This window comes from Falco peregrinus, chromosome Z, assembly GCF_023634155.1.
Source record: "Falco peregrinus isolate bFalPer1 chromosome Z, bFalPer1.pri, whole genome shotgun sequence".
Lineage (NCBI taxonomy): Eukaryota > Metazoa > Chordata > Aves > Falconiformes > Falconidae > Falco > Falco peregrinus.
The window spans coordinates 25,749,693-25,762,864 of record NC_073739.1 but is presented as its reverse complement, the minus strand read 5'-3'; the positions used below and the strand labels follow the sequence as shown (position 1 = coordinate 25,762,864).

The 13,172-nt window shown below is 39.7% G+C and overlaps 1 protein-coding gene across 1 annotated transcript in view; it reads right to left on the bottom strand.

Moving 5' to 3' along the window:
- Window positions 1–6,217: 6,217 nt before the first annotated feature.
- EFNA5 (ephrin A5) overlaps window positions 6,218–13,172 on the bottom strand; it is a 214,665-nt gene continuing 207,710 nt past the window's right edge. Inside the window, exon 6 of the mRNA XM_055791401.1 lies at window positions 6,218–10,436. Within this exon, the coding sequence (XP_055647376.1) occupies window positions 10,315–10,436 (122 nt within the window). The 3' untranslated portion in view covers window positions 6,218–10,314. The remainder of the gene's footprint in view (window positions 10,437–13,172) is intronic.

The window sequence follows — 13,172 nt, the reverse complement described above, 5'->3', positions numbered from 1 at the left end:
TTTCCAAATGGAAGCTACTTGCCCAGTGAGTCACTCTGTGTTTTCTCCCTCCTTCAGAAGATTCATCTCGGGAGTCCCCACACCCTGCTGCTCTACCACAAGAATGGCTTTCTTTTTTTATTTCTCTGTAGGATGCTCAATTAGGACATTCTTTTGATTCATTTTTTAATCCCCCAAACTGCATTGCTATACTGTGTGTATTTTGCTTTTCCATTTCTGAAAACATCGTGGTTTTCAGTTCCTCAATCCCAGATTTAGTGTCTGGGATATATATTCTGAGGGCTTGTCCTGGGTTATGTCTTCTCCCTGCTCCTGGAGATACAACAGAAGCTTCACACGGCAGAGGTGTGTGTTTTCATTTTTGTCTTTTCCACAGCAGTTTCTCCAGACTTCTCTATTCAGGAGAGAAAGAACAAAATGCAAAGTTCTTTTAATGTACTCAGTCTCCTGAAACACAACCAGCTAGCAAGCTGCATTAAATCTCAAAATAGAAGAGTTTTATTATTCTTCAGTGTATTAAACCACACATTTAAGACAGTTTGTTGTCTGAGACTGCTAAAACTAGGGTAGTGGCTGTAATCTTCCATTTACTCCTTTGTGACTTTCTTGTTTTAATTATGTTTGAAACAAAGTAAATAGCTTTTGTGGTGGCTTCTGGGACACATTTTCACTGAAAGGATGCAAAAAGAACAAACAGTTGAAAAGAACGGTGACATCCAGATAATAACACCAGGGATAACTTGTTCCATAATACTGGTGTGTGTCAACACAGAAAAGGAACTGCCTGTTTCATAGTGAGCTTATAGACCCTTGATGAAAGTTTTAAAAACAGTTTAAAAATAGTTTAGCTGTTAAAAATCTGAAAGAATTTTTCTTCTCTTCACTTTGACAGTGTTAGATATAACACCAAATAAACTTCCATATGGAGAATATGGCAAGAAAGTAACATAAAATCTATGTTGATTTATTTTAGTCTGCACTGAAGATCAAAAGTCTTCTTTTATTTCCCTGAATGTCCATTCAAGCAAATTAAATATTTTTAAAAGCACTCAGCTGTGCCTTCTTTCAAGTCAGTTTTGTTTTAAATTCTATTTCCTTTTCTTTTTTTTTCTTTTTCTTTTTTTTTTTTTTTACAAAAAGCAGTTTTAATATAATAAATAATTCCTTTATTTTGTCTAAAATGCATGTGATAACATCTGTCTCTCTGACTCACACAGACCCCGGAGCCTAGCCCGCTGCAGCTTTTCCAGTCCAGCTCTTAAGCATCTTTTGGCTCCTACTTTGAGAGCAAGGCTGCTGGCAATGGCCCAGTTGGAGGCCTGATCCGTGTATATTGAGTATATATCCATATATACTCAAGATGTATAGTGAGCTGTGGCAGGCAACTTCACGATGAGCAATGGAGCACAGCCCTGAACAGCAGCCCTGAAGGACAGGTTTGGCCAAAAGTCAAGATTCAGGCAAATGGTTTTTGGTATCTCCAAGTGGAAAAAATATGGAATGATGGCATTTACCCATGATCAAACCAACCCTTGAACAGAGCATTTTTGCTGGGAGAGGGGCAGCAGGGATGGCAGCAAAGCAGTCTGACAACAGGACAGTGCTGAACAGCTGCCTAAGTGAGAAAGGGTGAGCACACAGGTCTTTTAAGAGGGTGTTTTTGTTTCTTTGACAATACTTGTCTACATGTGAATAGCCCGGCACTTGCTCCCACAGGTCCAGCACACCTAGGTGTAGTAAACACCTAATAAACCTTTGCTCTAAAAAATGCTCAGCATTCCCTCCAAGCATGCCATTATCTGACCTTACAGCATCTCACTTTGACACTAATCAGGCTTGTAATAATTGTGGCTGTAGACAAGTACAAAGAGGGCTGTGGTAACCCTTGCAGCTTCCCTGTATCTCACCAAAGATGAGACCTTAAAGCAATCCCCCTTCAGCATCATTCAGCTGTAGCAAGGGGGAGCAGGGATTGCCCTTCCCTGCCTCAGCTCATGAAAACTGTGCTGCTTTGGCTTACAGCCCCCAAAGCTCTGAATCTTGTAAATACTTGTCAGTCAGTTGCTCCTGAAAAGACAAAGCTTCAGATTCAAATGCAAACACAGCTGAAGAGTACCTGAAATAAAAATCATGTTCAAAAGTTGAAGGTCCTCTCTCAGAAAAGTGCTGAGCTTTCTCAAATGAAGCCTGTAAGAGGTAGCCATAGCAAAAAGCATAGATAAAGCACCGGCTTTCTGCAAAGCTGTCTGGAAGATCTGCATGTCTCATCAGACTAATTTTGGTGCTGGAGGACGAGGAAGGGGAGGGAGGCATGCACTGCCTGGTGATCTCAATGGAGTCTCCTCATGGAGAGGGTGCTTATATTAACCACTTCACTATTTTGTGCCAATCTCGTTATCTGTTCCTATTAAAACCTTTATTATTCATGAATGCAAAAACCCCATCATTAAAACAGCATAAATATTCATACTATGTGCATTTCATTTAGCCACTTGGCAAAACTTCTCTGGTGTACAAGAGTTTTCAGGAAATCTGGTTAATGAGACCAGAGCACAGGAAGTGTGCATGGGTTTTCCTTTCTTTTTACCTGCAAATAAATGCAGAACAGCTAATTATATAAACAGCAACAAAAGGGGCCGTATTCTCTCAGAAGGATGATATGCATTTGTTTTGGCTTCTGTGTCAAGGGAAACACAAGGCCTTTTGTAATGCAAGTATGTGCAGGAACCAGGATATTGTAAAACTAATGTACAAAGCCTGATAAGCATCACTGCATGGGTTTGTCAGGTTTTGCCTCACATTTAACATCTAACCATTAACATCATGCATGATCCATGCTTTTGTTAATCCTTTTTAAGGCAGAGCAGTCTTTGTTCTTTTTGTAGTCATCCTAAAACCAAAAAAAGTTACTCCCAAAACCAAGTTTAAAAGCCACCATTATTCACTACACAGAGTAGTCAGCAATGAGGGGAGACCTTTCAAAATGGCCTGATTCTTTAAAATCCTGACCTAACAGCTCCACATGCAACAGTTCCTGATACAGCCTCGAGGGGCCTTTCAGACTGCAAGATTTCAAGTTTTTCCTGTTTTAGAATGGCAAGGTGAGGTGTATGTTTTTAAATGCTAGTGGGTTTTCAAAACTGATACTGGCCTGACTGAATGAAAATCTTTTCCTGACTTTGACAAGTACAGCACTTTACCAGAGAACTACTTCTAGAGAACACAATCTGGCACAATGCAGATTTTCTGTATAATGTTTTTATGAATATCAACAAGTAAGCAGGACTTTTACTTGTGGACAGTTTACACCAGTAGCCATTTCCTTGGTTCAAATTCTGCTGTATACTTCCCACTGCTGCTTCACCATCTGTGACTGAACGAGCTCTCTCTTTCTTCCCTACCCTTTCTCCATCCCCACTGTAGAAAGCAGAAGCACTGGGATACACGCAGTGCTATGTAATGCACAGCATGCCAAATTTCCACTGAAGCATTCACACCCAGCCAAGGGCCTGATTCTTCTAACCCTTCTCAGGCAAGGACAGTTGCTGCAGGACAACAGCTTGCCATATGCAATATGTAGCATTCCATTTATTCCCAATACCCAAGTACAAAACTTCGGTATCACATCAGGGTTGTGACTTTAGGCCTAAAGATGCTTTGCTTTCATCACATTCAATTTCTAGATTTCTTATTCCTTTGTTTTGCAAGAGGCAGTGACAGTGAGGAGAGAATAATAAAACAACCCCAACACCTCAAGAAACAAACCAAAGAAGCCTCCTAAACTTCTTGGACTAGGTAGTCAGTGATTAGTTGAACCTTTAGTCAAGATACAGCAAGTTACGGTACATGAGAACAAAAGGCACAATTGATTCTCAGCAGTAGCAGGAACAGAGGGATGCTTATACCTACAGCATCCTATCGATTTAGTTGACCTTTTACAAGTATCAGCCAGACAAAAACTTCAGTTTTGCCAAAAGCAGTTTTGTCTGTGGCTAAAGAAATGTGTTTAAATGTTAAAATTAGTACTGGAAAATATGAATTGCGAAGTGGGCAAGTGTTTCACACACAGCAGCACTTAGAGCATGCTTTGAACATAAGAACTGAAAGACAGCTGTGTGGAAGAATGCATTTAAGATTGTATATACAGAAAAAGGTACAGGTACCTTTCTTCCTTTCTTTCTTTACTTCAGAGATAGGTTACAAGGTGGATAAAGATCTAGAAATCCCTCTGTACTCCTGATCTTGAATGAAGTGTACGCTTTTGTAAAATTCTAGGCAAAACAGAAAATTCTTCTTTCTCTCAGAGCAGACATCTAGCTTGCCACCCTTCAATTTCTTGTATTTATATTCCATCTTGTGTAATCAAATTACATGAAAACTTGCCTGAAGAACTATCATAGGAAAAATGAGTGTTTCAAGATGTGCTGGTGGCTACAAGAGTTATCTTGTGGTTTGAATTCTTCCAAATTGAATATGACTGACAGTATCAGTCAGCTAACAGATTTATATAGGAGGAGGGAACCAACAAAAAACCCGCTTAGCTCTTCAACTTTTTTTTGCAGTGTCACTTCCATTTTGAATTTTCTTTAAAGGATATTTTTGCATCTAATAAATATTTTGTTTTAAAAGCCTCTCTGTGCTCTAGAAGAAAATTCTAACAAAAGTTTAAAATTGGTAATACTTCAGTTAACTCTGATTTGTAGCAGCAAATCAAAATTGTGCTGAAAGCAAACATAAATAGCCATCTTGTACAAGAGCTGTCTGTACTGCAGCCTTTACAGTGAAGACTGAGTCTTGATCCGGGCTCTTAGGCATACACCTGTAATATCAAGTTAAATCTTGTTTTAAACTTCCTAGTAAGGGCAAATGCTAACAAAACTAAGAGTTATAAGGAAGGAGGTACTTTTCAATCCTGAGCTGTTGAAGCTTGTAAATTTTTTGACCATCCCATTTGATTACCACATCTCTAACCTATATAAATCAAAGCAGGATATTTTCTGGACATGGCTATTATGTTAAGACATACCAAACGTGTCACTTATAACCCTGCCCTGCTGTAGCATCACAGCTCGAGAGCAAAAAAGTCTGGTGCATCAATTCTTTCTATCAAATACTACACACACTTCTCCTCTTACCAAGCTGTCACTTCTTATTTGTAAGGAAGGTTAGAATAAGTTATAATTAGTACTTGCTGCCCTGTCAACTAATTAAATTAATAAAAAGCTTTCAGTGAGCTTAATGCTAACATGGTGTAATTACAGCTGAGTTTTGAATGCATGGTGTATGTACTATAGGTTTTGGTATGTGCCCCCCACCTTCAATGACCTAAATTCTCAGGTTAAACCTATCACATGATCAGCGAGCTGGCACTGCCAAAGACAACCATTTCAGATCTAAATACAAGTCAACCCCAATCCAATCCTGTGCAATTTTAGAGGCACTACATCAGCCTCTGGGGGCAGGGGTGGAAGGACGGGGAGGAGAAACAGCCAGCCAGTTGCTCACTTCCCTATCCTTCTCCTTCCCTTCAGGAGGCACCCTTGCTCGAACTATCCCATCTGCTCTCTGACCTTTTCCTCCGTTTGTAAAGAAAAACATGGCTGCAATTTCAAAGCCATTTCCAACCCCGTCTCTTTTGTCAGTCTGAGGGGCACCGTGTGCAACTGTCCTGTTTGCACACCTCTGTGCCTGGCTCTGTTCGTCAAGAAGCAAAAGTTACAGCTGTACAACCACCTGTTACCCAGGGGAGTAATAAAGTCTGCTCAGGAGGCCCAGAGAAGGGCAAAAGTGATGGTAGAAAACATGTAATGCTCCAGCACTTGGTTGATGTAATTCCTTACTCTTCTAAGTATTTGAAAGAGCTATGAACACATTAAATAAAAGTGAAGAGCAGAGCAGCCAGGCTTTATATCAGCCAGGTCACGGCAGTTACAGCTCTAGACAGTCAGTTGTTATGCCCACTGCATTCTTCACACTCCCAATCATCCTCCTCACTGCTTGCCCCACCTCTGGAAACATTCAAGGTCAGGTTGGACAGGGCTCTGAGCAACCTCATCTAGCTGGAGATGTCCCTGCTCATTGCAGGGGGTTGGACTAGATGACCTTTAAAGGTCCCTTCCAACCCAAACCATTCTATGATTCTATGTAAGGTAGGTACAAATAGCTCCCAAAATAAAGACGTAATTAATTGAAGAAAAATGTAGCCTAAAAGAACCAATTAAAATGATGAAAATCTTTAATTTTATTTAGGTATAATTGTACGGACACGTGTATATACAAATACAGATCTTATGGGGCAGGGATTTGGGGTGGTTTTTGTTTTTTTGTGTGTGTGGGGTTTTGTTCTTTTAAACATTTTCTTTTAAGTTCATATAATGTAAGCATTTCAAAAACAGCACTCAATGAGTAAGTGCAAAGAAACTGCAAAGCAGGGCAGTACAAGCACAGGACCACACTGAGCTGGACTTTCATACCCAGATGCATACACAATGAGTGTCTTCAATGGGGTGTCAAGAGTAAGCATGGAAAGCGGATTTCGCAGACTCATGGGTAACCTCCAACATGCCAGCATCTATTAAACTGTACAGACAATGGCAGCAAGCCTATTGTAGGGAGATTTGTCTCACATCCGAGAAGCTCGAGGGCAAATGCATGGGAAAAACTCAGTGATGCCAGACCAGAAACAGATCTGCCCATTCACAGCTCCAAATTAAAAAAAGGAGGAGGGTGGGAGAGGAGGAAGGGCAAGAAGAGGGAAGTGTGGAGGGTTGTACATTAAAACTGGTGATTACAAAATCCAAGTGTAATGAAAGGAGGGGAAGAGTTAACTCTAAGCCTCTGAAAACAACTGAACCATTGCTCTCAGAAGGCAATGGATTAAGTTCAGTTTTGAGGGCTAGGGATGGGAATCAACACGTACAAATACAACCATTTTCCTTCCAAAGTTATATAGGAAAGGAAACAATCTACCCATCTACTCTCAGTATCTCCCAAATTTGTTTCTAGTTCTTTTGGAACCAGGTACATACATATATCACACATGACACTGGCAAGATCCTTTCTAGAAAAAACTATTCCTGGAAACAAAAGCAGAAGGAAAACAGGAAGAAAAAAATTAAAGAAAAAATAAAGAAAAAAAAATAACAGAAGAGCTGTTATATCCCCAAAGCCTTTTTAGAAACAAACATGATACAAAAGAACAAAAACTAACACAGAAACCACAGGGCTCCAACATCAGACCTTTAAACACTGAGGACAAAACATAGATCATCAAAAGTCATGTTGTTCCAGGTCTTGACATTGTGAAGTCTTGCAATAGATGAATGATTTTCAAAGATGAGTTCTGTATGCTGCAGTGTCATGGCCACTTGTCTCTCAGTTCTCAGCCATGATCACACTTGATGCTTCAAAGCTCTGTCTTGTAATCAACACGTGATTTTAATATCCTGAAAGTCTATTGTTCTCACTTACAAAAGACAAATTAATACTTTATTATCAAACACTATATACAACAGAGGTTGCTAATAATACAGAATTTAAAGAACATAGCTTTACTTGTCTTTCCTCACCATCCAAGTAAGTACAGTACAAAACAATATTCTAAACTAACACGAAATGTTACCTTGTCTATTAAAGGATACATAGTATCCACTAAACCCACCGATCCCTATTTTCCCTGCTTCGCATTGCAGTGCCCTTGGCAGCCAGGAGTGCAGCTCATGGCAGTAAGTAAGCCACCTAGGCTGAGGGAGAACCAGTCCCTCAGACTTAAGCTGGGGAAGATAAACGGGAAGGGTGCAGAAATCCTCTTAATTTGCACCAATATCTGCATTTAAACCATCCAGAGATTTGCAATGCAACACAAAGCCCATCAGCATTTATGCACTTGGTATGATTGGGATTGCCTGATGCCATCAACCATCAAACTGACAGTGTCTAGTACACTCCCAGCCACACCACCTGGTTTTGTGGCTGCCTTGCAGCTGCCTCATGTGTGTTGTTCCTTAGCTGCTCAGGACGGCTCTGTGATAAAACAAAGGGGTGAATTTCACCAGGAGTAAGACTAGTGAAAATCCTTTTCTGTGGATAAACATACATCTTGAACTCCAACACCATCCAGGGACAAAGGATGAAAAATGAAGTCACCACTTCTACATTAAATTGGCACTATCGATATGACTGCCTGCAATTGCTAAAAGTCATTTTGATATGGTTACCAATCACACAATAGTATCTGTACTTTTGGTTAAAAATCCATTTGATAAGGTGCATTTTGATGAATCTCACCTCATCCAAAGCTTTTTAATTCCTTCCTACAGGAAGTATTACTGTGTGTACTAAGCACATCCACATTAAACAGAGAAAAGTACCAGACAGCCTGCAATGAGATGTTGACTTCCCTCATTGTTTAGACTGTGTGCACTTCACACTACAGGAAATTTCCTGCATTCCTCCTGTAAGCACAAGCCCTGCATTAATGACCATGGTGTATGACATCAGGCAAGCCCAGATCATAGTTTAGCATGCACAAACCTCCCTTTACACCTTAAAATCACTTCCCCCTTTCCTCCTTGTTTGAATAGCGGGCTGCTTCAACTTCTGGAAAGCTTTTCATCATTAAAAAAAAGCTCACAAAGTGCTGTCCGTTAATGGTATCACTGAGTTTTGTTATGGCAGCGTTTTTCTTCAGAATTAATTCGGAAAATCCTTGTTTGGCTTGAATGCGCTCCATGTTTAATTTCACATTTAATGTAATTATCACAGTTTTTGTTAGAAAAGCTCTGCTTCAGTCTTCGTCTGATATTTCCCTAGCTATGCTTAGCAGTCCAAATTTCATAGCAGCCTAGCCAAAAAACACCCCAAGGCTTGCACTTCCTGGCAAATGACTTGTAAAAGTTCTATGTTAGCCAAGGCTTAGATTCCTTAAACAGGGTCACTCCTAATTCCACCAAACAAGACAGTCCCATTTCCTAATTGCATCAAGGGTTACCACTTCTCTCACATGTTTAAATAGGACAAGCATATATACTCACTCTCAGCATAAAGTATATCTAAATAATGTATTTTCTATTCTAGTGGATTTTTAAAAAAATATTTTGTTAAGTCTTTGGGAGCCCATCTAGTTTATCTCTGGCTGATAAACACATTTCCTCTACTCTTCAAACTGTGCTGGAAGGGGAAAAGATAAGAAAATCAACACTTGAATTCATATTCCACACTTCTTTCACCCCCCCCCAACCAAACAATACTACTAGACTGTCCTGGATATTTTTCTACATATGGTTTATTCCCATGATTGAGGAACTTGCAGGAGAGACAAATCAAGAGCACACTGGAGATCCTGTGTCCTAAACATATTTCCTCTGGCCACTGACATCCTCTCTCAGTATGTATTAACACCCAGAGCAGCATCCAAGGCTATCAGCTACTAAGTCAGCGCTGGGGAAGGTCACTTTATTCTCAAAAGTGCCTCTGCATTTCAAGAAAAAAATTGTAGCACCACGGTGATTTGTTTTAAAATAAAATAATCCGGTGTGCATTATCCCCTTAAAACGAAATAACAGAGGCACTCACACCCCCAGTGAAGTTTCCTAAACCTGACCTTGCCTGCTGTGTGCTAACATTCCTAAATACTAACTTCTTCCTCTCACCGAAGACAGCATTTCTACTCATGAGCACAAACTCTACTGTCAAAGAATGTTTCAAAACAGTCCTGTAAGAAACATCCCATTTCCCTTTCAGAAGCCTGTTCATTTAGAAACTCCTGGAGGAAATGGTGTTATATTATATCTATTCTTAATATTTCCCTTCCAGTCCTGACATGGTGACACGATGCCTTGCATGATCATCTTACAGTGCTGAATGAGAAGGCATAAATGTTGTATCAGAGAGAAAAATTCTCTCAGGCTTTCATTCACTTTCATTATCCTTCACTGACTATGTCTGCCACTATTCCTTGTCCACATGGATGAGACAGTGAGCTAACAGAGGTGACTTCTTAAAGGAGAATGCAGAGGAGAATAAGAATCACTAGTGTCACTATTATAGTTTGGCATTTTCATTTGGAGTCCTTTTATTTATATGGAGGGGTTAAGAAAGTCATAGGGTAGGTAGGGATGGGTGCTGAAGCTAGTTATCCCCTTCAAATTTTTGCTGAGTTCAGGCTAAAAGGGAGAAGAAAAGGGAAAAGGGAAAAATAACAATTTGACATCTGCAAAAACAATAAAGTCCCTTTCCTGGGATGAGCAGTTAGGTGGATCTTTGATGTTCCAAGACCCTGATATTTTCTGCGACAGGTTGCCGGAGCATACTGTGCTATAATATCAAAAGCATTGCCAGGAGGAACAATAGAGTTGCCAAAAGCCGGCTGGGTATCCTTGGTGTCTGTGCCGCATTCTCACCACGGGATGGCTCGGCTGACTCATGTACGGTATCATCTGTTCAAACAGAAAGCATACATTCCAATGAGATTTTGCATCCTTAATAAACTCTCACTGAGCCGACAACTGTAAGTAGATTTCAGTGCCTTTATGAAATAGGGCAATGAACCTTGTGCTGTCATTGACTTTCACAAGCGTGTAATACCTCATTATGTAACCAACTTGGGGCCAAGTCCTGCATTTCTTACTGGCAAAACTCCCACTGAAGACCAGAGGAGCAGAAAGTAAGTCTGATTTCAGCAGATTGAGGAATGAAAGATTCCTCTTCTAATAAAAGACTGTAGCTTTAGCTTTGGATGGCTCATTAGATAGCAATGTCAATAGGGAGGCAGCTAAATAAAAACACCCAGTTTTCAAAAAGGCTTGAAGAAAGAGTAGCATGTGCTCAGAATTAATTTCACAGTTAATCCCCTTACTGAGTTACAGATTTTGGCTCCTGAATTTGAAATGACAGCCTGTAAGCCCAAGCATAAGTTCCACTTCCACACATAAAATTTCCACTGAAGTATACTGCATCTGGGGATGCACAGGGCTAAGGGCAGTCTCCCTTTCTTGAAAAAAAATTTTAAAGGCTAACACGTTGCAATCTCTGATTTTACAGAATACATACTCAATCTGGAAAACCTCATAGGTTAGAGACTATCTTTTATGGAACAAAAAAATGCAGATTTACAAATATGCTGCTAAAACTAATGAAAAATGAATCAGCTGATTTGGGAAAAAAATGTGCTTATACATTAGTGGCAGAAGAGAACACAGCAGCAAATACTAAAGTTATGATACCAAATAAAGCTCTTAGTTTTTGTAAACTGAAGATCAGCTTTAAAGCCACAGCTTGTAACATAAAAAAAGGCAGGCAAAATCAAATTCACCATCAGTATTGTTACAGGTGTGGTATTTTTCTCTTCAAAGCCATCCATATCCACAGCTATCTAACTTGGCTATTTTAAAAGTAATCTGTCTGAGGCTTGCCACAAAAAGCCAGCTGTGGGTTTGAATTTTCTTAGTACTAAATGAATGAAACAAGCTAAACCTTTTTAGAAAGTGTGAAGTGGCTTCAGAAGGTATTCATAAGTTATTTTAGAGTGCCTAAGTTTCCAGGAAAATTAATAGTATCTCACTACTTAGTTTAATAAGCTTCCCCATTTTATGAGAGATGTTGATGTATCTATGATATATCTGTCACGTAGCTCCCATCTCCACAAAATGCACTGCCAGGATTACACTGGGTGAGAGCGGTGCAATTCCAATTAAAGGCACTAAGGGAAGCAGGAGTCAGGACACTGGGATCACCATGCCACACTGGTATAAAGCCTTTCATGTTACTTAGCTTTAGCTAGAAGCAAGCTCCCTCCCCTTCATACCCTTGACACCTAGCACAAAAGCAGGTAGAGCACTTAGCATCATTTAGGTTAATAGGCTCTTCAGCTCTAGTTCAGTTACACAGCAAGGTGCATGGTAAACTGGATTAGCAATTTATCCTGTTTTTTTCCAGCACTAATTGATGCTACAATTACATCAAGCTTATCAACAGGTCTTCAGTGCTGCTCAAGGTAAAAGTATGAAAAACGAGTGCTGATCAGCTTTAAATATGTTCACATTTGTAAGAAAGAGACATTATCACATGAAAGTCTCACTGACATCTGTGGAAAAGACTGGCTGGATTTACTTTGGTTACAGTTCCTCACCATGCACAGCCAGGAGACCCTCCCAGGCACTTGGGCCCTGAACAAGGCCCTAATATTCTTCCTCCAGAATTACTCCAAAGGCATCTAAAAATTTCAGTGAATGTTGGCTCCTGAAAAGTGCCAGCTCCAGTGGTTGTCAGTACAAAAAGCTGTTTCACATTTCACTTCTGAGCTACACTCTAGTACTTTGGTAACACCACAATGAGAATAAAGTACTTCACAAGAGCAGCTTTCCAATTAAATCATACTCTAAAATGTTACAGGGAAAAATATCCCTGTTCTAACTGTCAGCTCTACCTCCTTTCATATAGAGTCAGCTCTTCCCAGTTTGGAAACATTTACTCACTGCTGATGAACTAAAACTACAGAAGAGAATGATGTGCATTGCTTTCTACCTCTTGCATCATCAATAAAATTGCAAATAACTCTGAATTTGCAACATTGAATGTCAACAGTTTTGTCCTAATTACCTCCATGAGTCAGCATTAAAACACAGTAGGGCAGAACTAGTTTACAGCAGTAATAAATCCTCATTCTCTTTGACTATCAGATACTGCCACGACTAGAACACTGGTTACTGCTGAAAAAATTCAACAAAAAAGCCCTAAACTAAACAGATTACTTCTCTTAAATGAAAAATACGGAGGTCTTCTATGATGTCATTTTTATAGAGCCATTCTTGACAGAAGAACTAATTTGCATGTAACATTAAAGGGTTTCTTTCAAGAAATCATCATTTTCTCCCAGCTCAGTCCCAAGGTTTCTGAACTTGTATATTAGAGCACACAATTAATCTGTGGTTCTTAAAGTCACTTTACAAATATGATTTTCCTTGGAGGTGCACAGTTGTAATGTTGCACAACCTTTAATGCTTGGGGAAAAGGTTTTGCTTTATTTTAAACACTGAAGGCAAGTGATGAAGAGGACAAAATTCCTGAGTAAAATTTGGAAGGTCACTGCTAATGACTGGGAATGCCAGTAGTAATTAGGAAAAGAATTAATTTGAGAGCTATGAATTTTTGAGATCACATGCTTCAGGTATAAT